The sequence below is a fragment of the Diadema antillarum genome, unplaced genomic scaffold, assembly GCF_040938485.1.
Source record: "Diadema antillarum isolate AM-2024a unplaced genomic scaffold, OU_Dant_1.0 seq00000358_RagTag, whole genome shotgun sequence".
Classification (NCBI taxonomy): domain Eukaryota; kingdom Metazoa; phylum Echinodermata; class Echinoidea; order Diadematoida; family Diadematidae; genus Diadema; species Diadema antillarum.
Window position 1 is genome coordinate 444,382 of NW_027271364.1, and position 25,706 is coordinate 470,087.

The 25,706-nt window shown below is 38.2% G+C and overlaps 1 protein-coding gene across 1 annotated transcript in view; it reads right to left on the bottom strand.

The window, feature by feature from the left end:
• Positions 1-219: 219 nt before the first annotated feature.
• The window catches only part of LOC139731137 (transient receptor potential cation channel subfamily V member 5-like), a 44,696-nt gene continuing 19,209 nt past the window's right edge, over positions 220-25,706 (bottom strand). The window contains exons 2-14 of the mRNA XM_071642021.1: positions 20,004-20,253; positions 19,293-19,424; positions 13,873-14,114; positions 13,126-13,351; positions 8,418-8,533; positions 6,790-6,963; positions 6,035-6,145; positions 5,215-5,366; positions 4,471-4,580; positions 3,700-3,788; positions 2,022-2,186; positions 1,240-1,506; positions 220-354 (exon numbers count right to left, since the gene is read on the bottom strand). Coding sequence (XP_071498122.1) covers positions 220-354; positions 1,240-1,506; positions 2,022-2,186; positions 3,700-3,788; positions 4,471-4,580; positions 5,215-5,366; positions 6,035-6,145; positions 6,790-6,963; positions 8,418-8,533; positions 13,126-13,351; positions 13,873-14,114; positions 19,293-19,424; positions 20,004-20,253 — 2,169 coding nt within the window. The remainder of the gene's footprint in view (positions 355-1,239; positions 1,507-2,021; positions 2,187-3,699; positions 3,789-4,470; positions 4,581-5,214; positions 5,367-6,034; positions 6,146-6,789; positions 6,964-8,417; positions 8,534-13,125; positions 13,352-13,872; positions 14,115-19,292; positions 19,425-20,003; positions 20,254-25,706) is intronic.

Here is a 25,706-nt window from a genome sequence, read left to right on the forward strand (position 1 = left end):
AAGACCGAAATGAGGGAAAAGGTTCTTTGTCAATGACGATGTACAATTACACAATCGTCATTGTCCAAACATCTGAATGTACCTTTTTAAACACTGTTTAAGACGCTCATAATCGGGAGGCGGCGGTGATGATGGGATCAAAGAAAGACCTTCGTTACTAGTCCATGTGTGTAGTAGGTCCGTGGTCGAATAATACATGAGCTGTGCAAGATCCAAACCTTACGTCCCCTTTTGTTGCAAGTCGATGAGCTTTTTCGTGAGAATGGCCCGGCAGCTGACCCCTTTTCCTGTTTTTGGTCCATGAATGGAAAGAGACAGCACGTCCTTGCCTCGGCGAAGTAGTGACACGTCCTCCTCGATTTCGATGCTGCGGGATATCACGAATAAAACGAGGAGAACGAAAATTAGATTGCATATATAAAGACGAGGAGAACGAAGATTAGATTGCAAGTGTAAAGACGAGAAATTGCAAATGAAGACGGTAGATCCAGAAAGGTTCAAATATTTCTACAGTGCCAATTAAAACTTTGATTCTTTTTTAATGCTGAATATACCCTCCTCCGAGGCCATCATCCCAGACAAGAACACTGCTTTATTTATGGCCACTGAAATTGTACCTCAAAACATGTAAATATTCACACTCGTGTGTGTATTATTTCAGTTATGTACCCGTATGTCGATATTATGTAATGATTACGGTACGTTATCTTGTTTCGTCATTATATTTAGATTGTTTTTAAGTAATTACGGGTTTTTTTGTGCAAGCGGGCAATTTAAAAAAACAAAACAAATGAATAAAAGGAAACAAATGATTGTGTGCATTTCGATAATTCTGCTACAACGTCAGTGGTGCCCTTAAATGCACGTTTATTTATATGTTTATACAATATGATTATACAAACACTCATTGTATAGTATATAGATCACGTGTTGCAAAATGGTATAGCAGTGTTATACGTATTTTCATCGTATCCACAATACTGCATCGACATTGAAATGTGACAAAATGGACAACATTACGTGATTTAGTTTATGATTCATGTATATTATTCTCTATAATTATATTCTTTGAATCAGAATAGAAAATCACGTGACAAAGACTTTCCTCCTTAAACTTAATTCTCTCTAACCAGTGCTAACTCTGCTTACATAATGATGGAGATACACCCAGATACACTATTGTCTACCTTGAATGTAGTCACACGTTCTCAAAAAGATTTTTTTTCCCTTTCGCCTCACTTCAATCACACTTAACTGTTGCTGGTCCTTGCTATACGAAGCCCATGAACGGCGGCGCATGTTCACTGATGGGGTGCCCGGCGGCTCCTTGCTCACACTGAGGAGGGTCGGTGGAGACAGGCTCCGGGAGAAGTTTGTCTTGGTCGAAGTATCCAAGTTGGTGGCCTGTGGTTGGTCGAACGTGATGGATGCCGAGTACTTCTTCTGGTAGCAGGCGAGTTGCTTAGGGCCGAGAGAGCGCTCCACTTGCACGATGATCATGGCCCACTGAAATGTTATTTAAATTAAAAAAAAATAAGAAAATCAATTCCACAAAAACTTTTACTTCATTCAAGTCATTCCTCAACACGTAAGAGTGAATCATGCTTAACAATCATTCACAAGTCAAGCTTGTATATGGAGTAATAAGAATAATGACGGTGAAAACTTCAATAAGTCTCCAAGTTTTTATGGTATTATTTTCATTATTATCATTATTATTATTATTATTATTATTATTATTATTATTATTATTATCATTATTACTATTACTACTATTATCAGTAGTAGTAGTAGTATTGCTGGAGGATTTGCCTATCATTAGCTTGTTGTTGTTGTGTTTGTTGTTTTGGAGGTCAAAATTGTATGCAAATTCGAATCAAACAAGAATTATTACGTTTTAGACACTAAAGTAATCTAATATGTGATACTACAAACGATGTTGGACGCTGTGGTGCGAATTCAATTCAGTGAGAGTGAAGAGAGGTTGGGGATCAAGGAGATGAAGCCATGTCATAATCTACCTGTCGTTTCCATTCCATCAAAGCCCTGGCCATGATCTCCGAATAGGTCTTTGCCATCATCGCGATCAGCATGTTGAGAAGCAGGATCGGGACCAGGATGGCAAACAGGACCATCAGAATGCCCGCCACCACAGGTTGCTTAGCAACGCTGATGGTGTTGACCACCTGAAAGTAGTCATTAAAAGAGTATTGTCTTACATCTATTTCTTTACTTCCTTGTTTTAACTATTTATTTGTTTTAATATACGTTCACTTATCTATATATCTGCCTAAGACTATGAAAATGAATAGATATCAAAATCAGTCTGTAGCCCATACATGTAGGGGAGCATGTATCGAGTTTTCTTTGAAGTCGTTTGGGACACAATACATGTATGACCATTTTTAGGCAGACACTGAGTGATTTGATATCAATTACATGTTGACTTTTGATGGTGTGAACAGGGGATAATAGATCACAATACAGTACTCTCCGCATAATCGGGTAGGTTCGGGCAGAGCGTTTCTTACCCGATTAAGCGGAGTACCCGATTAACAGAAGAACCCTTTTCATTCACAATTGACACACAGAATGTGTATTTACATGCATTGTATACTGCACCAAACACCTACACTATATGCTTAACACCCGTGCTTGCACGGCACATTATAAATACCTTACACTTGCTCAGTCACGAGCAATAAAATTTACACTCTTTTTTATGGACAAATATGTCTTCAGAACACTTTGTCGTTTGACTATAGACGTTTTCCGAAATGAACACGTCTCTTTGCGTGCACAAGTCACGTTGAACGTCGGGTTACTTTTCGAAAAGTGACTGGGGAACAGCAAAATTAAATGGAGCTGGCCAGATGGTGCATGGCCTGATTTTCGTTGCAAGCATCTCGTATTGTGAATGTTGTTGCGGAGCAAGGCAGGAGCGCAAATGTGTTCAACTCCTGTCTGCCTATGCAGTTGTGAGTGCCAGCTACATTTGTAATGTTCGTTTTCGTGTGGCAAATCGGTATGTGTAAAAGTGTTTGCATGCTTAATCACTCCCAAAATGATCGGTCTTCTTTGCAAATAGCAGAAAATGTGATTAGCCGTGAAAAAATTGACATGCATGATTTCTTAAAGTGTTATATCTGCGATAAAATGTGGGTAGAAAATAGATTAGAAGAATTTTTTTTACCCGTTTATGCGGAGAGGCAACCCGATTATCAGGTAATTTTAATGTGCATTGGAACTGACTCTGACAATACTACCCAATTAAACGGAGTACCCGTTTAAGCGATACCCGATTACGCGGAGAGTACTGTACGTATCTCGGATGTTTAATTAAGCAGTTCCTGAGTATGTGCTGGGAAGCCCTATTCGCAGGAGCAGGAGTCACCTTGTACACTGGACTGGAATAGATTTATTGGATGGGGGCTGGGGGGTTAATGTGCCATACGAATATCAAAATGCCAACGCGACATTTAATTGTTTCAATGCGTGATAGTGCGATAGACACCGATTTGCTCACTCTCCTAGGAGCTAGAACTTAAGCGCAGGATAATTCTGACAAGTAAGTCGTTGATTCGGAGAAGTAAGTGAGCAAATGCTTTGTCAATCATACAAGTTCATGATATATCAATCTTATATATGCCTTTTATGTTAAGTATAAAGTATACGGAGGTTGAAATGTATTGTGCTCACCCCATATCTGCCAAATGTCATGCAGAAAGTTGTTGCCATGGAATCGAACCAGTTGTTGAATTCTTCTGTGTTACTTGCAATGTGGAAAACTTTGAATACAGACAAAAGAACAAAGCCACAGACATTCAACAACCACTCCCCGTGCATGTAGGTGCACATAACTGGCACAATACAGGTGTTTAATTTGTGCAAAATGCCTCATTTAGAAACTGCGAGTCCAATTCTAGAAGTGCATCTACACCTGAAGAAGCTTCTTGACGTTAAATGAAGCTTATCAATCTGCAGTCTTGACAGTTTGATCGTATGGAAAATACTTCAAGCTTTTGCGATGACGGATTACAAATTGATACACAAGTCAGCAAAGTGATGCAATAGCAAAGTCTTAAAGGCATTAATTACCATTTGCAGATGAAACAAAAACCCAGCATTAGTGCTTCAAAGTAGTTCTAAAATGTGAGTTAGGGATAGAAACAACCAATGTAAAAATTTGAATCAGTATAATCAGTGTTTAGTATTGTTACATATACAAAATGTGAACAATAGTTATGATAAAAATGTTTCTAGATTAAACAGTCTACAAATAGTGGGGAAAATAGTGATATCTCCTTGATATATTTCAGGCTTATTACAAAATCTTTATATGGTAGGATATTTCGTGATAAAACTGACCTACACATATGTATCAAATGTGTTATCTCGAAAAATTTTTTTTTTTAATCACTGGTCCCAATGGTAAACTGTACCTTTAAGACACATCAACTCTTTGCTTACCTGCAGAAAACATGGAAACGAAAGTAACGTAAAGGATGGAGAACTTGGCGATATCACCGATACACATTCGTCCGAACATAACAACCAGGGGACCCAGGTTGCGATTAGCACTGGAAAGGTTACAAAAACAAACCATCTTGACTGAAGATGACAATAATGAAGAACGAAATTTCCTAAATTTTCTACAATTATTGTACACTCTTTTCATCTTACATAGTTTTACGCACTATATTTTCTGTTACCATAAAAAAAGTGATATCTATATGTTTCTTGTCAAAAGAAAAATGAAATAGAAATTGAAATAGAAATTGAAAATGAAATTCCGTGCATAAATTCGTAAGTATTAATGGCCTCCTGTGGAAGGGGTAACTCATAGAAACAATACTACCTTTATATGGAAGATCCCGAAATATTTTACCTTGTAAAAAAGAATACAAGCGATTAGGTTGATAACTCGATCACAAAATGACAATGTGTCTGTAGAAACAGATTCACTGCGTTGCTCTGTTAGTACCGAATACCTGTACATAGAAATAGATTGTGTATATAGGTTTATATGTGTTTATAGGTTTCGTCAGAGGAAGACATCCTTTTGGGGAAATTTTAACCTTTTCAGTCTTAAACAACAAAAACAGTAACAACAACAACAATAACAACAACAACAACAACAACAACAACAACAACAACAACAACAACAACAACATCCAAAAACAAAAACAACATCCAACAATGCAGTCTACTCACCGGCAGAAGTAGAGCAAGTACATCCATGACAACGGGCTAGCCATGACAATGAGGGCGTCCTCCTCCAGTTGGTAGCAGAGAATTCTGAGCGGGACGCAGAGCAAGAAGAGGATGGTGGCGATGAACATGAAGCCTTTCTCTGGCAGCTCGATCTGTTGAAAACAATCCAATAATACACATTTAGGGGTACACTGCGTGTATAGATAGCTTACAAAGTTGGGTATATACACTAACGGACATGAGGACGGACGAATTGAAGCTGACGGACAGACAGGTAACGTGCAGATTGTCGGTGTTGTTTTGTTCTCACCATGACCATAGTGATATATATTATTATAAAATTTATCAAGATTACAAGCTGAAACAAAGCCAAACTTAGGAAATGGAACCAAACAAATCTAGAATACAAAGAAAATTCATGCGCAGAGATAAAATTAAAGAAAGCAGTGAGGTCCATGGCTCGAATCCCTCAACCAGCGATCACTGTTGTGCCCCTCTGGTTGTGCCCTTTATATAGTAGGGCACTTTATGTAAAATGTCAAATGAAATTATATGGAATCTCCTTCTGTTTTCTTTATATTGTTTTCTGTTCGTGACGTCACCCAGCGATGACAGCACGGAAGCTTTAAAAATTCATAACTTTTGAACGGATTGTCCGACTTTCGTCAAACTTTCGCTAATATGTTCTGCTAATATTGTTGTATTCACTCATATCGCACATGTATTCAGTTAAATTTTCCTTGTAAAGAAGGGAATTGATGCTTGACAGTTTAGAGAGAGTGCAATCATGACGAAACAAGGAATATGCAAATCATCTCACCAGCGTCTTTGCATAACTCCGGAGCGATCGTCTGGAGTGAATTTCGACACCAAACTCCACTGTCCTCCATACGCAAATCAGTATAACGACACATTCGGCTACGTATCGTGTCTGAAAGAAAAGGGGCACGAATCAAGGGGATTCTAATCATGCATCGTACTTATCAATACTAAAATGTATACATTACGTTTCGTTACGTTAAGCTATACGTTGGACAAACACAATAATTGCATGACGATAATGATAACAGGAATAATGATAAGGATTATAATAACAGTACATGGCTAATAATGATATCAATATCAGCCAGAGCGATCATATCTTGAAGATGATAATGAGAATGAAGCTACTGGGTCAGATATCTAACTCAAGCAAAAAACATCGTTTCTTTAAATATGAGAGTTGCGTAAAATACTTATTGTCCCAGAAATTGACACCAGATAGCCATACGAATATGGAATTTTCAATGTCGCATGATGTTGGCTACGCAAAGATGTGACTATTTTTCTTTTCGGCTTGACAAAGATTGTGCCACAGCTCACGAAGTTACTACCGGATTCTCAAAAACTCCATAGGCTTTAGATGCCCTCAGGAATGGCCCAATTCTTATACAATTAGGGCGAACTTTGACCATTTCCTTCATCGAGTGTGCATCTTTACTCAATTTCGTGACAGTGTGACGCCTGCATTGGTGATTTCATGCGCGCTCGGATTTTCGGATTGGAAGATTAATATAAGACTATACGTAGTCTCACCACGAGCAGTTTGGTGAAAACACCACTGCGGCTATCCTGGCAGTTTCGACTGTAAAACGGGCGTCTTTCGACGTGAATTTGACCGCCTGTATGGTTCGGCCTCCGGACAATAGCAACCGTGGATAGGGCGAGAAGCTGCATCACGGTAACTATGAATTTCAGCAGCAACCGTTGCTTTGTGAAGAGGAAAAGAATAAAAATCAGGTTGAAATATCACGGAATTAATCTAAAACGTATATAGGTATTCATTTACTTTGTTTCCATTTTACATTATAGAGCAAAGAAGCAATTTCGTTCATAATAATGTGCATTCTATTCATCGATAATCAAAAGTCATGTCAAATTTGATTATTTGCTGCATCAGCAGGCTAGGAGGGGCCCAGTCTCGTCGATTAGGCAAAATAAAAACGTTTGATATGCATTTGACTTGTATTCCAAGTCTTCAATTACGTCTAATGACGTCATTTTGAAACGTTTATAATCTTACAACCTGTTTTGCGACTCACACACACACACACACACACATATATATATATATATATATATAACACATTATATTACATACGTTTTTCAGAAATTGAAATTCAAGATTTTTACATTTTATCACCCTCCACTTACACAATGTCATTATTGATACAACCAATAAACAGCTTATAGTAATCATTTCTATACGCCAATGAGTCAAATGTGCACAAATTTCGCACACAACCTATGGAAAGGTAATAAATGTGGCGTGCAGAGGGTTAAAGAGCAATTAACGCAGCTCTCCCGAATCTACACACAATCATATAGACAAGGAGGAAAAATTATTTTTAGAATGGGAAGAGGATACAGATTTAATATCGATAGCTTGTAGGTGAGAATTCTTAGTCTGAACTTTTACACATCAATATGCACGGCAGTGTCGCGGAACCGATGTTTGATCAATAATACTTGCCGTCAACTGAATTTCAGATGATTCAATGTTATTTTTTCTATACCCTTATACTTCATACACTGCATTTGCCACAGGCGCAGTGCACATCGATCAAGGAGACCCCGGCCAGTCGAGATCTATGCCTCTAATTGAGTTCTTTCCCACGTTTCAGCATAATCCATTACGGGATAGTCTACCATATATATTATTTGTTTGAATTTACATTCATGTTGGCTCAGAGTAATGCAAAGGAAAAAGAAAACACTCACCAAGGTTACGTGTAAACTAACGTGTCACTCACTTGGTAAGAAGAAATTGCGGAGAAATTTCATTCAAAATCTCTTACTTTCTTGGATAACGATCGTCACAATGCAATAACAAAAAAAAAATGACTGGCAAACATTACACTCGCTAGATTTTTGTAAATTGCTTTTCCTCGATACTATCACATTTCTATCTACTTCCCTTAGATACACATTCATGATGAGGAATAATTTGCCATAGTATCAATAGGCAGAAAAAGCTATAATGATAACGATTCCACATTCTAATAACTGTCATTATCATTGTAATCACCATGGTTGTCATTTATCATATGTCATTATTATGTCATTTATTTGCTTGACATCTGCCCGAGCATGATGTAAAATTTCACTGTTCCACCTGCCAAATATTTAGATGGAGACCAGAGGAGTGTGGTTGCCATGGTTACCTTGCCATACCGCTTCCACTTTTCCTGGAGAAGATAGTCCACGACTGGAACTTCCAACATTTTCAGATGCTGCGCCTGTCCGCACCGCACGATGGTCATTAAGGCTGAACTCTCGTCTGGAGGTCGTCACAGACAAACGAACAAAAGACGAAAAAGAGCAATGAGTTGAAGAGGGACAAACGTATCCTGTCTATAATAACATGTCGGCAAGTCATCCTCAGGAGCGAGTGGTGTTGTATTATTATGTGTGTGTGTGTGTGTGTGTGTGTGTGTGTGTGTGTGTGTGTATGTATTATCATTTATTTATGTTTTAAACCACTGACCTTGCTGATATCCTTAAAGATGGGGGCTCAAGGGCAATTCGGACCATAAAAGAAAGCGATTATATCATACAATGATCCTGATGTCTAATGGAACACTGTTTATGAGCTTTATGGAGTACTGCAGACCATGTTTTAAGTTTCAGTATGGTTGTATTTGTTCAGCTCTACAGTATTTATGCTTCTTGTTGGTAGCTTTGTTTTGTACCATTATGTTTGCCAATTTCGCACTTGGTTCAGACGATCTGTTTCAGTGTTTCATTCTCCTGTCCAGCATGTTCAGTGTTTCTTCTGGTTTGTTTCGTCTTGTCATAAATCATTTTTGTGCTAAGTATTTGGAATCAAATATTCTTATAGAATCTTTTGAGTAGTTTACAATACACAAGCATGCTTTTTAGTGGACCTTTCAGTTGTTGTTTTTTCTCTAAACACGACTTTGCATTTAGCTGGTGGTGGTATACATGTTTATCTCTATTTGTTAATACGTTATGTAAACATACCGAAAATAAAAAGTTATGCTTAGAGGGGAAAAAGAGAACTGAGAGGTCCACTAAAAAACAATGCTTGTAGATTGTGGACCACAGAATATGCTAGTCGAATATATGCCTATGTTAATTATAATCCCTGATTACTTCTGTGTTATGATTCGTTCGGAAAAAATGAAAATAAAATGAATTGACGTGACTTGAATTGAATTGAAATAACACACCATGTTAAAATTGGCATCTAAGTAGAGTAATATTGAGCAAACAACGGATGACTTTTATCGAAATCTGACCTAGTATACGAAAATGATTCATTTCCAAATATTCAAATGTGATACTGATAGCAACTACCTGATACAATGTATGCAAATTAGATGAGTGGATGATGTCACAACCACATATCACGTGTCTCGTATTGACTTATACCAAAGTTAAGCCTTCACTATGAATTTTCTCTTTGATATAAAAACGTGAATTGTTTCAATATCGGCCTTATATACGTGGACAGAGTCGTAGTTTTGAATCATGGCCCAAAGTATGTTCTTTATGAAATACATTGTGAATAACCAACTGGGCGTTAGGGGTTGGTCACATTATTGCGTTGCTAATTTTCATATCGCTGTGACAAGCCATATCGCTTTTCGGTTAGATAGACATCTGATATCTCTTAATTGATTAGCGAACGCAAGCGCTCTTCGAAACCAGTACCCCTGTTTGTTCGTTTGTTTGTTTGTTTTCATAATTGATTGAGAATACTAAGTACAATGGCAATTTTGGATAAAAACCGATGTCTTGGCACAAGGGGAAATCCTGAACACTAATGGGCTATCACTATGATAAGTACTATGTGGTCACATTAGCTTTGTGCCCCTCCCTCCCCCCCCCCAAAAAAAAGGGGGTGGTGTGCATGTGATGGAGTGCGTGTGTAGGGTGTGTTTGTGTTGAGCGTGTGTGTGGGTGTGCATTCCATCTCGTGAGCAATATTTCTTTATCTCTCTCCCTTCCCTCTTCCACCCCTTCTCTCTAATCTAAACGCCTATCAGTCAGGCAACATTTCATTGCAAGCTTACTCAGCAACTAATCCATTAGCCCTAATGAAGTTCAACTTCAGTGCAGAGTAATGCGGTACCACAACAGACACACCCTGACTCGTTCAGAGCGGAGACTGTGGTAGCATACTTCGTTACGAATCGTTGTTTCAAGCCGCTTTCATTACCTCGCATAATGGATTACCTATACCAGACGTCCAGTCACGGTATTGTGGAAATTGGAAAGCTCCGGAACCATTTAAGTGCATAATCGACGATCAATGACAAATGAAGCCCCAGCAGGAGCAACAAGGGAAAGGATAGTGGGAGTATACGCCTGTGCCAAATAACTGAACTTGTTTTTATCATCAATGATCATATAAAGTGTTCGGGTAATTTTTCCTGCAGTTATCATCATGTCGTCTTCATTAGATTGCGAACTCTTAATTTTACTGCTTTACATCCTATCCTGTATTGAGAAGACGTGAAACTGGCAAAATGCAATGAATCTGCGCAAAATCGCTAGATGTTTTAAAATTTGCTACCTTTGGAAAGAAACGAGAACGTTGATATTCTAAAATATGTTGCCAAAAGAGGAAACAGTTATAAACCTGGAGAGTTTTGAAAATTCAGCAACATAATCATAACATATTATTGTTAAATACTGAACAACGGTGAGTTCATGAACTGATGAAAGATCTTTTTACTTTGAATGTTAGCAATTATTATTGCTACATTTGGCAGGGCTAATAAATATTGGGCTAACATTCACATGATGATGTATGAGTTTCTGCTGCCACATACAGTAAAGAGTTTTCTTTCTTTCTTTTTGTTGTCATGATGGCGTAGCTGTTTGATAGACCCGTAAAGGCAAATACTCCGGCCACTATTCTCCGTCCATATGGCTGGCTGCGGAGGAAATTTCTTCTTCCTGTTCTCTCTGTGTAAATTCATCGGAGCAAGGAATGGCCAAGAGGACATCAAGAATAAGAATGACAGCCAAAATGAAGAGATCGAATCATCTGACATAATTGGGTCGTGTCTTCTAGCAGGGGGGGGGGGGGGGGGGGGGCGTGGTCCAGCCCGGCAAGAAGACCGACAAGATGTTTCATACTTAATGACGATGGTTAGATCTCATATTGTATTTACTGTTCTCTCGTTCTTTCTTTCTTTCTCTTTTTCTGCTCAAAGAAGAGAAATGATCAATAATAGTGACGTATTATACATTATTATCTAACTGTTGTATATTCCTATAAGAGTTATTTTTTCTTGAAATCTTATCTTGATTTCTGTCGTAAGTATTTCCATTTTACTACTTTAATTTGTATAAGTTTTGATTTATGTACGTGTTTTTCATTGTTTCTTCTTTTGTAAATATTCCCGTTGTTATAAGTGTTCACGGCTTTGCTGAAAATCAGCCTAAAACTGGAAGTAGGATTTGATGAAATAAAATAGATCAACACACACACATACACACACACACACACAAACAAACAAACAAATAAGAGCTTTCGGTCAGATTTACTCTTTTGAATTTGTCATATCTTACGAAGTTATACTATTTATAATTCTCGTTATTTGAAGTTGTAAATGTTTTTTTCTCTTTCTATCTCTCTCTTGTTTTCAAAATAAAAGAGAAATGACTTTCAATACTTTTTGAGCTACATGTTTTTGTTCAGATATTGAGCGTATCACTGTTCTGATCGTTTCCAGTACCTACTTCGTATATAAAACTCCAATGAACGCGAGTGTCTTATAAGTGATTCACAATTTTCCTCGTTCTTCCTGAATTCTCACGAGGCTTGTCATGGAAATGATAATGTTCATCCGTGGGCAAGTTCCTTCGGTGGAGACTAATGCGGTGGAGTGTAGCTGAAGAAGTAGACTCACGAGCGATAATGACAAGACCTTAATTAGCGTAGCTGGCAGCATCAAACACAACATGTTCTGAGTGACATGCGCTCGACGAGTTAAGCGTTGAAGCTGACGAGAGGAGGTAATCAACCACGACCAATTTCTTTGACGTTTGTGCTTGGTTTGCTTCTAAAGAGATGAGTTATCTCAATTTTCATACGGTGTGTTATGTATGTTTTTTTTTTCTCTCTGGTAGCGTTCTCGCAAAAAACATCTTTCATCATTGTGTTCGATCCGCTTCTCAGAATACAACAAAGAATGGAGCTGAAAAAAGGTTATCCATCTCGTCTGATATCCACTTATCAGAATAGAATAGAATAGAATAGAATAGAATAGAATAGAATAGAATAGAATAGAATAGAATAGAATAGAATAGAATATTGAATAGAACCGAGTACAATGCAATACAATACAATAAAATAGAATCAGAGAACAATGTATTATATAGTTGAAATATTAGAAAGAAATTAACTGCATTTAAAGTGGAACATCATCTCACTTTCAAGATCATTGTCATATAATAAGCATACACGTATATGTAATATTAGTCAAACACAGTAGAAACGTCTTAATTGGTACTATCAAAAGTCTTCCATAATTGTTTGCACTCAAATTGAAAACACACGAACAAACACACACACACACAGCAACAACAACAAATCTTTGAAATTCTGTATAAAGAAATATTAACCTGTCTACCAGGTGATTCGAGAGTTGCAATGTTCAGCAATGAAGAATAGTTTTAAAAAAGGAAAGTTATTACAGTACTGAGATATACATTGAAACTTAACTTCTTGTCTTAGTTCAAATGTGTGTAATTGCATCAGTCGATACCAAAATTTGCAAATAGAAGCCTTTAATTTCGGTAAATTCATTCTCTTTTTACCCGATTGTCCAGAAAATTTACTGGTCTGAATTTCTACAACAGATCCACTTTGAGTGTGTAATGGAGTGTTCCTACCTAGTTGTCCGTTAGGTCTAATGGAGTCAAGACCAGGTAGGGGGTAGGCCACGTACGAGAGGGGCCCGTAGCTCCACTGGGTCTGACTTCCTAGATCCAGAAGTCTGTCGAAGAGGCCGCAGCGACCGAGTCGGAACGAGAGCTCAAGTGGGGTGAGACCCGCCTCGTTCCGCATCTCTATACTGGCCGGCATGATGCTGTGACGTACCACGTGACTAAGCATATCCTGTAGGGAATGTTAGACAATTTGTGACTCATCGAAATTTTGTTATCAATATGATTTCCATCTGCTAGGCTAAGATGGCAATACATTGGTAGGACCTATTTGTTAAAACAAGGACATCTACGTAATGAGGAGATGTTGTGGCTCAGTGGATATAAGACTACGGTCTTACTGTCGGAGGTTCGTGGTTCGAATCTCCCGATAGCAGCAGAGGTTGTGCCCCTATAGGCAAGACAATTTGTCTCAATACCAAGTCTTTTGAAATGGGCTTAATGGCTTCAGTCCCATGATACTCTCTAAGAAAAGCCCATTGCTTCCTTGACGGCCACGTTAAACAATATAGGCCGACATGTACTTCTATTCAATAATTCAATTCCCTGTGAATCCTGTGAAGCTATAGGCAAACTTTCGACAAGAAATAATCAAACTGCAATGGAAAAGGCAGAAAAATAATGATAATCAATCATCCAATCGTCCAAAATTAGACTCAGCGTATGATTCTTCTGTCGATGGTGACGTCTTACCAGTTGGTTGTTGATGACCACCATGTGCAGTACGGTGTTGCCGTAGGAGTCCTGATCGTTTGGGTTCACGTAGCCCCTCGAGGCCACTTCTCCTCGTCGCTCCACCCGCACGCTCTCCTCGATCAGGAAGTCGTAGATGACCTTGTTGCCGAGACTTGCGGCGAATGCCAGGGGGAACTCTCCGTAGTAGGCCTGTCCCCTGCCGTCGTCATCACCGACGTCTTTGTCTTTGCCAGACTCTCCTGGAGCAACAAGCGCGACAAAATAATCAAAATGCAAAGAGTATAAACTGTATAAACTCAAATTTATCGAAACCACCACGGTTGTGTTTGTTTTACCTTATTTGTAAAAGTCCATTTCCACACTAAGAATATTCACTACAGGCCTCCCCACACCGAGCACGGCTATGGCGCACCAAAAGAAACCATGTCTGTTCCTTTTTTTTTTACATCGATAATTCGATACAAAATCACCCAAAACGTGTATTCTCATGTCAAAATCGATAGCAATATTAATAAATCACCATTTGACGATTTATTTTGTAACAAAGATCTTAGTGGGGAAGTGATATGTAACAGAACCAGACATGATTCCTTTTGGCGCACCATAGGGAAAACAAAAACACCTGGACGTTGCCATTCCCGTGCTCGGTGTTCACGGAAGTGGCTTGGTGTGCCGAGGAGATACGAGGTTTGATTGATGACGCTGTTGGCAATCGACGAAGTAAGAAACCAACGGGGAGTATAGTTCTGTGTAAAATTTCTAGCCCTAGCTACCGCCGGTGTCATTCTCCATGGGAAGAACTTGAACGCCCCCTTCTCTCCCAACGGACATGTTTAGGCTCAAATTAACTGCTCTGAGGTGTTTTAAGGTGGGCCAGATTCCGCTCCTCTTCCTTTTTTGTCTTCTTTTAGCAGCAATCAGTTCACACCTTGAGATCACGCGGAAAGATATTAGTCTGGGTGCCAGAGGCTGAACCTTGTTTTACCGTCCACCCAATGTTTTTTGATGGTTTTACCCTATTTCGGGGGTGTTGAATCCGAATCCGGATGATGCAACTCTTGCATCCTTGAGGGTTTTGAGATATTCAAGATGGCCGCCAAAATGGCCGCCAAAACCGGAAATTCCCACGTATTTCCTTCTAAATGGTGAGATATTGAAAACAATTGATGGTTTTACCCTATTTCGAGGGTGCTGAATCCGAATCCGGATGATGCAACTCTTGCATCCTTGAGGGTTTTGAGATATTCAAGATGGCTGCCAAAATGGCCGCCAAAACCGAAAATTCCCACGTATTTCTTTCTAAATGGTGTGAAATTGAAAAGAATTGATGATTCTCCCTATTTGGAAGGTGCTGAATCCGAATCTGGATGATGCAACTCTTGCATCCATGGAGTTTTTTAGATATTCAAGATGGCTGCCAAAATGGCCGTCAATTAAAACCGGAAATTCCCATGTATTTCCTTCTAAATGTTGAGAAATTAAAAATAATTGATGGTTTTACCATATTTCGAGGGTGCTGAATCCGAATCTGGATGATGCAACTCTTGCATCCATGAAGTTTCAGAGATATTCAAGATGGCCGCCAAAATGGCCGCCAATTAAAACCGGAAATTCCCACGTATTTCCTTCTAAAAGGTGAGATGTTGAAAACAATTGATGGTTTTACCCTATTTCGAGGGTGCTGAATCCGAATCTGGATGACGCAACTCTTGCATCCATGAAGTTTTAGAGATATTCAAGATGGCCGCCAAAATGGCCACCAAAACCGAAAATTCCCACGTCTTTGCGTCTTCTAAATGGTAAGAAATTGAAAACAATTGATTTTTTTTACCCTATTTCGAGGGTGCTGAATCAGAATCTAGATGGTGCAACTCCTGCATTGTTGAAGATTTTGAGATAGTCAATACGGCCGTTAAAATGGCCGCCCAAAACGGAAGTTCCCATGTATTTCCTTCTAAATGGTGACAATTTGAAAGCAATTGGTGGTTTTTATCTTATTTTGAGTGTGCTGAATCCTAAGCTCAGGATACAACTCTTGCATCCTTAAGGGTTTTGAGATAAAGATGGTCGCCAAAAATGACCGCGAAAAACGGAAATTCATATGTAGACCCCCTATTTCCTTCTAAATTGTGTAAAATATAAAACAGTTGGTGGTTTTACGCTATTTTGAGTTTGCTGAATTTGAAGCTCCAGTATACAGCTCTTACTTCCTTGAGGGTTTTGAGATAATAAAGATGGCCGCCAGAATGGCCCCTAAATGGCCGTCAAAAACGAAAATTTCGCCAAAATAACTGTCAAAAATGGGTAAATTTTAGGCCCTATTCAGCACCCTCGAAACTTGGTTGTTGAAATTCGTCCATTCTTTAGGGTTTTTAGACGTCCAAGATGACAGCCAAAATAAGTGGCAGAAATTCCAATGTCAATATATTTTTTCTTAATGGTAAAATTTTTTAAATAAATTGATGGTCTTACCCTATTTCGAGGGTGCTGAAGGTCTTTAAGGTTTTCGGACATCTATAAATGTCCTGTATGAACGGAAACTCCTTAAAGGTAGGGGATACCTTTTACAGAACTCCCAAAATGCAGCAAAACATTACATATGAACCTCAGGGGACTTGTTTAGGCCACTGCTTAGAAATTTGAAAGTCAACAGTTATCTACAATTTGCATAATGCACAAAACTCAACTACTCAGTAGTTCTGTGTGTCAGCCACACCTAAGCCTTTTTGTTGCAGTCTTCTGTATTTTTCATCTATAAACACAAATCTAAAAGTATAAGAGCTGATGTAATAACATATAGAGTGTGTGGCAAGAATGTATTTATAGAAATGTTTGTAAGTTTTGATGAACTTTCTTCACAAAATATGATGATGGACACATATGCAGTGCATGGGTCTGCAAAGCTAGCCTAGTAATGTACTGGAATTTACGGTGAGCCCCGAAAAAATTCAAATCAAAATCTAACGGTCAATAAAAATGTACTAAATGTTACCTTCCGCTTTCAATACTTTACGGGAGTTTCTAAAATGATACTCTCTTCAACATACCACTGTGTTTATACAACTCTTCATTTAAGGCATGCAAATGGGATTCCCTACCTTTAACATGTTCTTATATAATGAAATGGTGAAGTATTGTGCTCCAACGCGAAGCGGGAGATTAAACCCATGCAGGGTGAAAAGCAATAATTCGTATTCTTGAATTCAACTCAGTTGAGCGAATTTGTCAAATCAGCCAAAATTTATTGAAAGTCAAAATGACAGTCACAATGGTATTGTAATATACTGAGATATTCCGATATGTCTCAAACGGAACTTTAACACGTACTGGAAAAAAGAAGAAGTGATATTGACATCATACTGAAACGTACAAACGCAAAGAAAGATACGATTGAAAATGTCTTTATGCATAATTGTTATGAAATAATGCTTGTGGTCTCCAATAATATGGCTCCATAGATGTAAAGTTAATCATTTTCGGCTATCAATAGAGTAAAATCAAATTATGGCATGTTGGTATTTGGTGTTGAAACTTGTCTTGTATTCTGACGAGTCTCGCCTCGTATTCTTGTGAAACTTGTCGCATATTCTGATTAGGTCATTGGAAATGGTTGCATCCATGACCACTATAGTAGATATCAATAAGGGTAATTTCAAAAGCACTCTGCGCGATTATATGATATTCGTAAGTACTGGATTATCAACTATTACCTTCCATGTTGTCGTTTGATTTTTATTCAGTTTTTCTTTTCCAAGGCGCGTTACCTGTGATTTGTCCGTCCCCTCACGCTAGTGTGTGTTTGTAATAGATTATATACATATATACATACATAATGTTACATCATATTGAAGAAAAAATTGAAGCATAACAATAAAAATGTCCCACTCGTGTCTTCAACAATGTCATCAAGACCACCAATATAAACCAAATAACCAATTTGAGTGTTCATGGATAAAGAGATTAAAACTGCTCATGGATTAAGGCAGGTAATGTTGGGTAATTTCAGTACCCTTCTCTACATCACTATCACAATATGATTTAGATGAACATGTCTTGTGCATTAATTGTTAGTGTTCAAAACTTGTCCATTATGTGTAGAGGAAACAGTGTAATCTTGCAATTATTCAACCGCATCTGTAGTCTTGAAGGATTAATTATTGCTGGCACACTTGTATCGTACCAACTCAAAGATACCCAGTAGAGCTGGTTTCACTGTATATACAGCAAGTTCAAACTGTGCCATTGACGAAAACCATCAATTGTTATCAATATCTCACCATTTATAAGAAGGAAATACATTGGAGTTTCCGTTTCGGCGGCCATTTTGGCGGCCATTTTGACTATCTCGAGGTGCATCATCCAGATTCGGTTTCAGCACCCTCGAAATAGAGTAAACCCATCAACTGTTTTCTATTTCTCACCATTTAAAAGCTAATACATAGATATTTCCGGTTTTGATTGGCGGCCATTTTGGCGGCCATTTTGGCAGCCATTTTGGCGGCCATTTTGGCGGCCATTTTGGCGGCCATTTTGGCGGCCATCTTGAATATCTCAATACCCTCAAGGATGCAAGGTTTGCATCATCCAGACTCGGATTTAACACTATACAAATAGGGTAGATCCATCAATTGTTTTCAATTTCTCACCATTCAGAAGGAAATACATGGGAATTTCCGGTTTTAATTGGCGGCCATTTTGACAGCCATTTTGGCGGCCGTCTTGAATATCTCAAAAACTTCATGGATGCATAAGTTGCATCATCCAGATTCGGATTCAGCACCTTCCATATAGGGAGAATCATCAATTATTTCCAATTTCACACCATTTAGAAGGACTCATACGTGGGAATTTTCGGTTTTGGTGGCCATTTTGGCGGCCATCTTGAATATCTCAAAATCCTCAAGGATGCAAGAGTTGCATCATCCAGACTCGGATTCAGCACCCTCGAAATAGGGTAAAACCATCAATTGTTTTCAATATCTCACCTTTTAGAAGGAAATACGTGGGAATTTGCGGTTTTGGCGGCCATTTTGGCGGCCATCTTGAATATCTCAAAATCCTCAAGGATGCAAGAGTTGCATCATCCGGATTCGGATTCAGCACCCTCGAAATAGGGTAAATCCATTAATTGTTTTCAATATCTCACCATTTAGAAGGAAATACGTGGGAATTTCCGGTTTTGGCGGCCATTTTGGCGGCCATCTTGAATATCTCAAAACCCTCAAGGATGCAAGAGTTGCATCATCCAGATTCGGATTCAGCACCCCCGAAATAGGGTAAAACCATCAAAAAACATTGGGTGGACGGTAAAACAAGGTTAGGCCCAAAAAGTGGCTTTGGCACCCAGACTATATTGGTAAGGGCTTTCTCGTCAGTGTGACGGATTCTTTGCTACGACATTCAGCGATTTTTCTTACCTTCGATGAGTATCTTCGTCGGCCGGAAGAACCTGCCTGTTGCCCGCTGCTGAAGATTTGCCCCGCACCGACACAGTAGCTTCACCGAGTTCAGATCCCCGTTGACTATTGCCAGATGAAGACACGACTCGCCTGATTTTAGAGAAGGTGAAAATATTTCTAGCTGTTGCTACTAGACCGTTTTCATATGAGCAGAAATACAAGGCAATGATCACATAATGTATATTGCATTATAAGCAATGAGAAATTGACGGGTCAAACAAAGCCTTCCATACAGAAGAATGTGTTGATGAAATTCATTTTTATTGCGATAGTCATTGAGACAAGTATATGAGCCATCCCCCATGTTGCCTAATCCTCAGCACGCCTGTCTCCAGCATTTTCATACACTTTCATACACTTAAATGTTTGGGTTTGTTCGTTTTTTAAGCCTTCTTTACTAATTGCACAGTTATAAATCCCGTTTATTGTACATTGTAATGTCAATATTATGCACTTCATATTCTGTAAGAATTCATATCTACATGCTTCTGTAGGAGATGGAAGATGAATGAAGGAAATGAACGAATGTACAGGTCTTCATTTACCACCTTTACCACCACATCCTATTTCGGGTTGGATTTTTAGGGAAAACAATTATGAAATCTACAAACCCCATTGAAGAGATAAACTCTTCCACAGGTTGCCCGATGTTTGACGTCGGGAACTTACCATAGTATTCAAACCCCTCGTAGACGTCGAGGCAGAGCTTGGGGTAGAGATGAAGGAGATGTTCTGCGATGGCGATGTGCACCTCAGTGTTGTTGAGGTAGCACAGATGGAGGATGGTCTCACCGACCTCGCCCCGCTGCCGGATGTCCCAGCACGTCTCGTGCTCCTCGAAGGGGAAGTCGAACTCGGCCAGGAACCAGCGGTCGAGCTCGCGGAGCAAATCCTTACTGGTCGTGCGATAAGAATCGATCTGGTCATAAGAATATTAAATAAAACGTCAGAAAACGCTACATGTATTCACAACACCAAATTCGAATGCCCTCTTGCTCAATATCAAATTTCAACTCAATCATAAAACTACCTGAAATCAAAACTGACACGAATAAAACGAAAAGGTTTGATAGAATTGAATTGAATGTCATTCGTTAATTTCTTTTGATCTTTATATTAGTGACAATGTCATTGATTGATTTTAGTGATTGATTGAGTGATTAATTGTTTTGTTAGAAAATATGGGGAGCAAAACATATAATTATGTATCAACATGATGAAATTTAAAAAAAATGACTCGAGATGGAAATGGCTTCAGTGTTTATTTGTTCATTGATTATGCAGGTATGCATACTAATGACAGTTGTCAGCGACATGCCCCTGATCACTTCCTGCTGTTCTTCGTATGCCAATACCCATCGTATTAGATATGGATTAACCCAAGGTGGTTTGACCAATGAGAATGAGCGAAGTCATGTCGTCTGCTATCTAATGGGTCCCTCGGTTTATCCTCGTCTTTCTGCATCATGTGCATGTCGTTTCGCGTTTATATCTCGAGAGGATAAGGCTCTGTCGAAGGAGGTATTCATAAACACACATTACAGGTATTACCCTAACGTGCATGCAGCGTGACTCATCTTTCGTCTTCGTCGTATTTGAATTTTTTGGTTGTTGTTTTTTTTGTGTGTTTTTTTTTCATGGCTAGATTTATCTCCTGGATCGAATAGCAGACGCCCTCCTTTATAAGACGAGTGTGTTTTCCACTCGACTGCTCGAGGTAAAGCTTTTAACTTGCCAAGAAAGACTGTCTATACCCTCATTTTTCTGTGCTCTGTTCATTCCTGCCAGGTAGGTATCACACAACTCCTAGTTTTGTTCTTATAGCCATGTGATGAATTAGATTACAAAACACAGACACACACACCCAAAACTACCTATGAAAAAAGGCACAAAACGTCCATTCAGTATATTTTAGAGTACAATGTGTATATGACAGTGTTACCAAAAGTGGGGGTATATTTCTTTAACCAAATGAAAACAATAAAACATCCACGTGTCTGCATGCACTCGGAGGTCATACCAACCTTACAGCAAAAATTAGACAGATTGACCTTGCAAGTTGCCTTAGCTTGAATTTTCCTCGCATCTTTCTTTCTTTCTAATGATAGTAGTATGTTCTGTTAATCCTCTTTTTTTCTCTCATTCAATACCGCATTTACACACTATCTCTTGAGTGAATTCTGGTTTATTTTTGTCATTATTTACTTACACTTATGGTTCTTTATTATGTCATTGTTGTTTGATATATCATTAGATGTAGAAATAAAACATAACCATAATCGACTCATCGATTTAGGTTAAAGTAATGAATAATGTCCAACTTGCGAACAAAATGCTATAAATTTCCAAGGAAGGAATTTTCGAATAGTGACTAGTAATGATGAATTGCTAAACTAATCCTGATTATCCTGGAAACTGCATTCTGTATGTGCGTATGTTTATGTGTTTATACGATGTGTGTTTGTGAGGGTGAGAGTGTCTTTACCCGTATATTTTCATCAGGTATTATTGCTCCACTAATTAAACAGGAAAGAAGAAAAAAGAGTCACGCAAGAGCGTAATATAAATCTCAGAGGTGCTTATTAAAATGGGAAGAACTGAAATGAATACAGTCATGACAGTGTACCATGATAAGAATCGATCACCGTAAAGTGTACATTTTGGTTTTGCTGACCCATTAGGCATTAACAACAATTGACCTTATAATTATTGCGGGGATGATTATATTTGTGAAGCAGTTACTGTGTATTGTATACTAGTAGTAGAACAATCGGAAATTGACACAATGACAGTCCTAAGAATTATTTTGTAATATTTTGATATACGTTTGAAATGTCACGCTGCAAGCAACACAACTAAATATTGAATTGTAATCAATGATGGATGATGAAATCGAAATAAAATAATTGTTTGAAACAAAAAAAAAACAGCAATGCAGATTAAAGGGGAAAATGTAAACGTGAAAAAAAAAAGTACCACAGTACGAATCGATCACCGCACTGTGATTGTCCATCTCCCTTTCGGTAACTTTGGAAAGGATGGTGCGATCATGACGTAATGGAGGAGGGATGGGCCTAATGAAACCGGTTAGTGATCATTCTTGAGAGCTGCAGTGTCCTCGCTCGATCCACGCATCACACTCATCACAGATTCTCGTTTTAAGAATGCTGACATTTGCTTGTGCGCAAATGAGCGATGAGCTAAATGGCTCCATAACAGACGAGAGCCGAAGCTCTCTATCTATAACTCTCCATTAACAGTTGTCTGAAGATAGCACATTAAAACCAAAAATGGCTTGTGCAGGGTATCAGCTCATTCTATACCACATTAGCTGATGACATCACAAGAGGGATATCAGAACTCGTCAAACCTCCTTTAACTTCAATAGTATCGAAGCGACATTTTCGGGTCTCCTGGAGATAAAATGACATAATATTTAGATTATCTATCTCCCCATTTCTTCCTGTATGACTGCATGTTTAATTTACTGCGACTAATACAATGTATCAAGTGCTATTTGACGCACAGATTTTGACACAGTTTATGGGGTGTGGGGTAGAAGACCTGCGGGTAATGGTAATCAAGTTTACCTTTTCGTGCCCCTGGCAGAGTTGTTTTTTTATGTCACAATCTGCAGTGTATTTCTTTTCTTAGTTTGTGCTTTGTCTCTGCGTTATCATTTATTTTCTAGTTGATATGTGAAGTCAAATGTGTTTTGTGTTTACCCATGTACGCATGTCTGAGATGTTGAATAAATAATAATGATAATGATGATAATATAATGATAATGATATTGATAATGATAATGATAATGATTAATAACAATAATAGCAATGATAATAATAATGATGATAATAATAATAATAATAATAATAATAACAATAATGATAATAACAATAAAGTGGTATTCGACATTCAGGTGATTGTGTCATTGCTTCCTGTAATAATTTTGGGTGAATTATGTAATCAATTTGGATATAATACTCCTCATCTACACCAGATACATGGATGCTTGTGATTGTGTGTTAAATAGTGATTACGATTATCACTAATATCATTATCATTTCTAATCATCATTATCATCATTATAACTATTGTTGCTGTTGTTATCATTATCATCAGCATTTATGATATCGTTTTTAACAAAATCTTATCATGTTTAATATTATTTAATATCCATTATTTTCATTAGTTCAGTTTAGTTCAGTCCAGTTCGATTTTATTCCTGCATTTTTTTTCAAGGAAATCATATGTGAAAATGACAACACGTGTGTCTGACAACAGAATAGGAAAAAAACAATATTACATTCATAGTATGATAATCACAATCTTTAAAGTTTAAATATAACGACAATGAGATCAAAGGAATCGACGATGCGCTTGTTTCCAGCACAATTATCATAATTTTTATTACAATTATTAATTGTTATCTTTCATGGTCTAAGTTTCACATTAATGGGCTAATTTGAAGGACATCAATAAACCTTGAAATTATGGCGGTCTCGTGGAAAATATCTCATCCCCTTAGGCATTTTGGCAGTAAGCCCTACTGCTTAAACAAGAATTAAAGGGAAAGCACAGTTTCGTCTCCATGTAACTTATCAGAAGACACTGACTTTTTGTTGTTGTTTTGAAGACATAGGTCATATGGAACGATTTAAACAATGCAGATGAACACCAGGTCCTTTAAACCAAATTGGAATTGTATCCACCGACACTTCAATCGAACCAGCTCGAGCCTCTATAACTGACGTATCGTATGCCGGCTCGCCCGCGGCAACTGTCGTTAGCAATTCCGACTCTGGACATTTCACGCGAGTTTATGAGATTGTGGACACGCAATGCTAACGCACGCGTGATGGAGGGAGCGATTCGTTCACATATCATGATAAGTGTCTTGCACAAATGTGAAAACAAGGCATGAAAAACACGATTACAAACAAGGAAAACATCAAACGAACTACGACGTTCTAGGATCTAAGGAAAATGAGAAGATAGTAAAACAGAAACCAGATAATAAAACAGAAACTAGAAGATAATAAAAACAGAAAAGATAGACTGAAATGTTTGGAAACTTAGTGATAAACTGGTAGTAAGGACCAGCAATAATTATATCTGCGATATTAAATGTTTTACTGTTTGGTGATAAAACGCTTTAGTTGTTAGGCATAACGCTTCTAACACGAAATCATGAAAATCCACTTTCTTTATACTTACATCAAAGTCTACCGAAAGTTTTATCTAAATGTGTCGACGAAAATACCTTCGTATGATAGGTATTGAAAGAAAATAAGAGAAAGACATAAGGTCAGAAAAGATTGGGTCATATGACAAGAAGTTGATATTTATATCAAATCACTTAACCCCTCCCCTCTCACCCCCCCCCCCTTTACCCTATAAACTAGTCACCTGCTATACAGTTCTTTGCCATGCGTAGCATCTACCAAATCGAAGAGACAAAATCAATACGGGATATTATTATGCCACGTTTTTTGATACAGCTACCAATATCAAAGCTCGTTGTGAGAGCTGTCGCGCTTTTTTTTTTCATCGACTATATCATCAACTACTGAATAAGTTCTGCGCCGAAATGTGATTACTCTCGCACAGTCCGAGCTAAGCTGGTGAGAACAACCTTTATGCCATTTCCTTTCTTCGTGATATGCTAACCATCGTTGCATGTGCTGCGGACATATATGTACGAGTATACTTCTTATTGTGACTATGCCACGAAGACACACGAAGATGCGATTATTCTTAGTATTGAAATTGTTTGATATTTTATTAACACAGTTTCGATCTACAGTCCAACGTACTAGTAATTAGTTTCATTATTCTAAGCCAAGAGACAGCGCCATGCCTGGAAAGGCGTCATCATTCATTCATTCATTCATTTATTCATTTTTTCATCCATCTATTTTTTCCATTTCCAGCAGAAACATATGATACATAATTTATCGAAATTGAATGCATAGATTACATCATAATGTATGAGAAAAGATATGTATAGGTTTACATAATAAAGAAAGTATACAGAAATGCTGGAAATGGGGAGGAATGCTAAAATTGCTGAACTAAACAAAACAGAGAGAGAGAGAGAGAGAGAGAGAGAGAGACGAATAGTTTAGTTAGGAACTTGAGATATGAGACACGGGGCCTACTCAATGGATGCATGCTCCAATGGTTCGGTGTAAAAATGGCAGAGGTAAAAATGGCAGAGGTAAAAATGGCAGGGGTAAAAATGGCAGAGGTAAAAATGGCAGAGGTAAAAATGGCAGGGGTAAAAATGGCAGAGGTAAAAATGGCAGAGGTAAAAATGGCAGGGGTAAAAATGACAGGGGTAAAAATGGCAGAGGTAAAAATGGCAGAAGT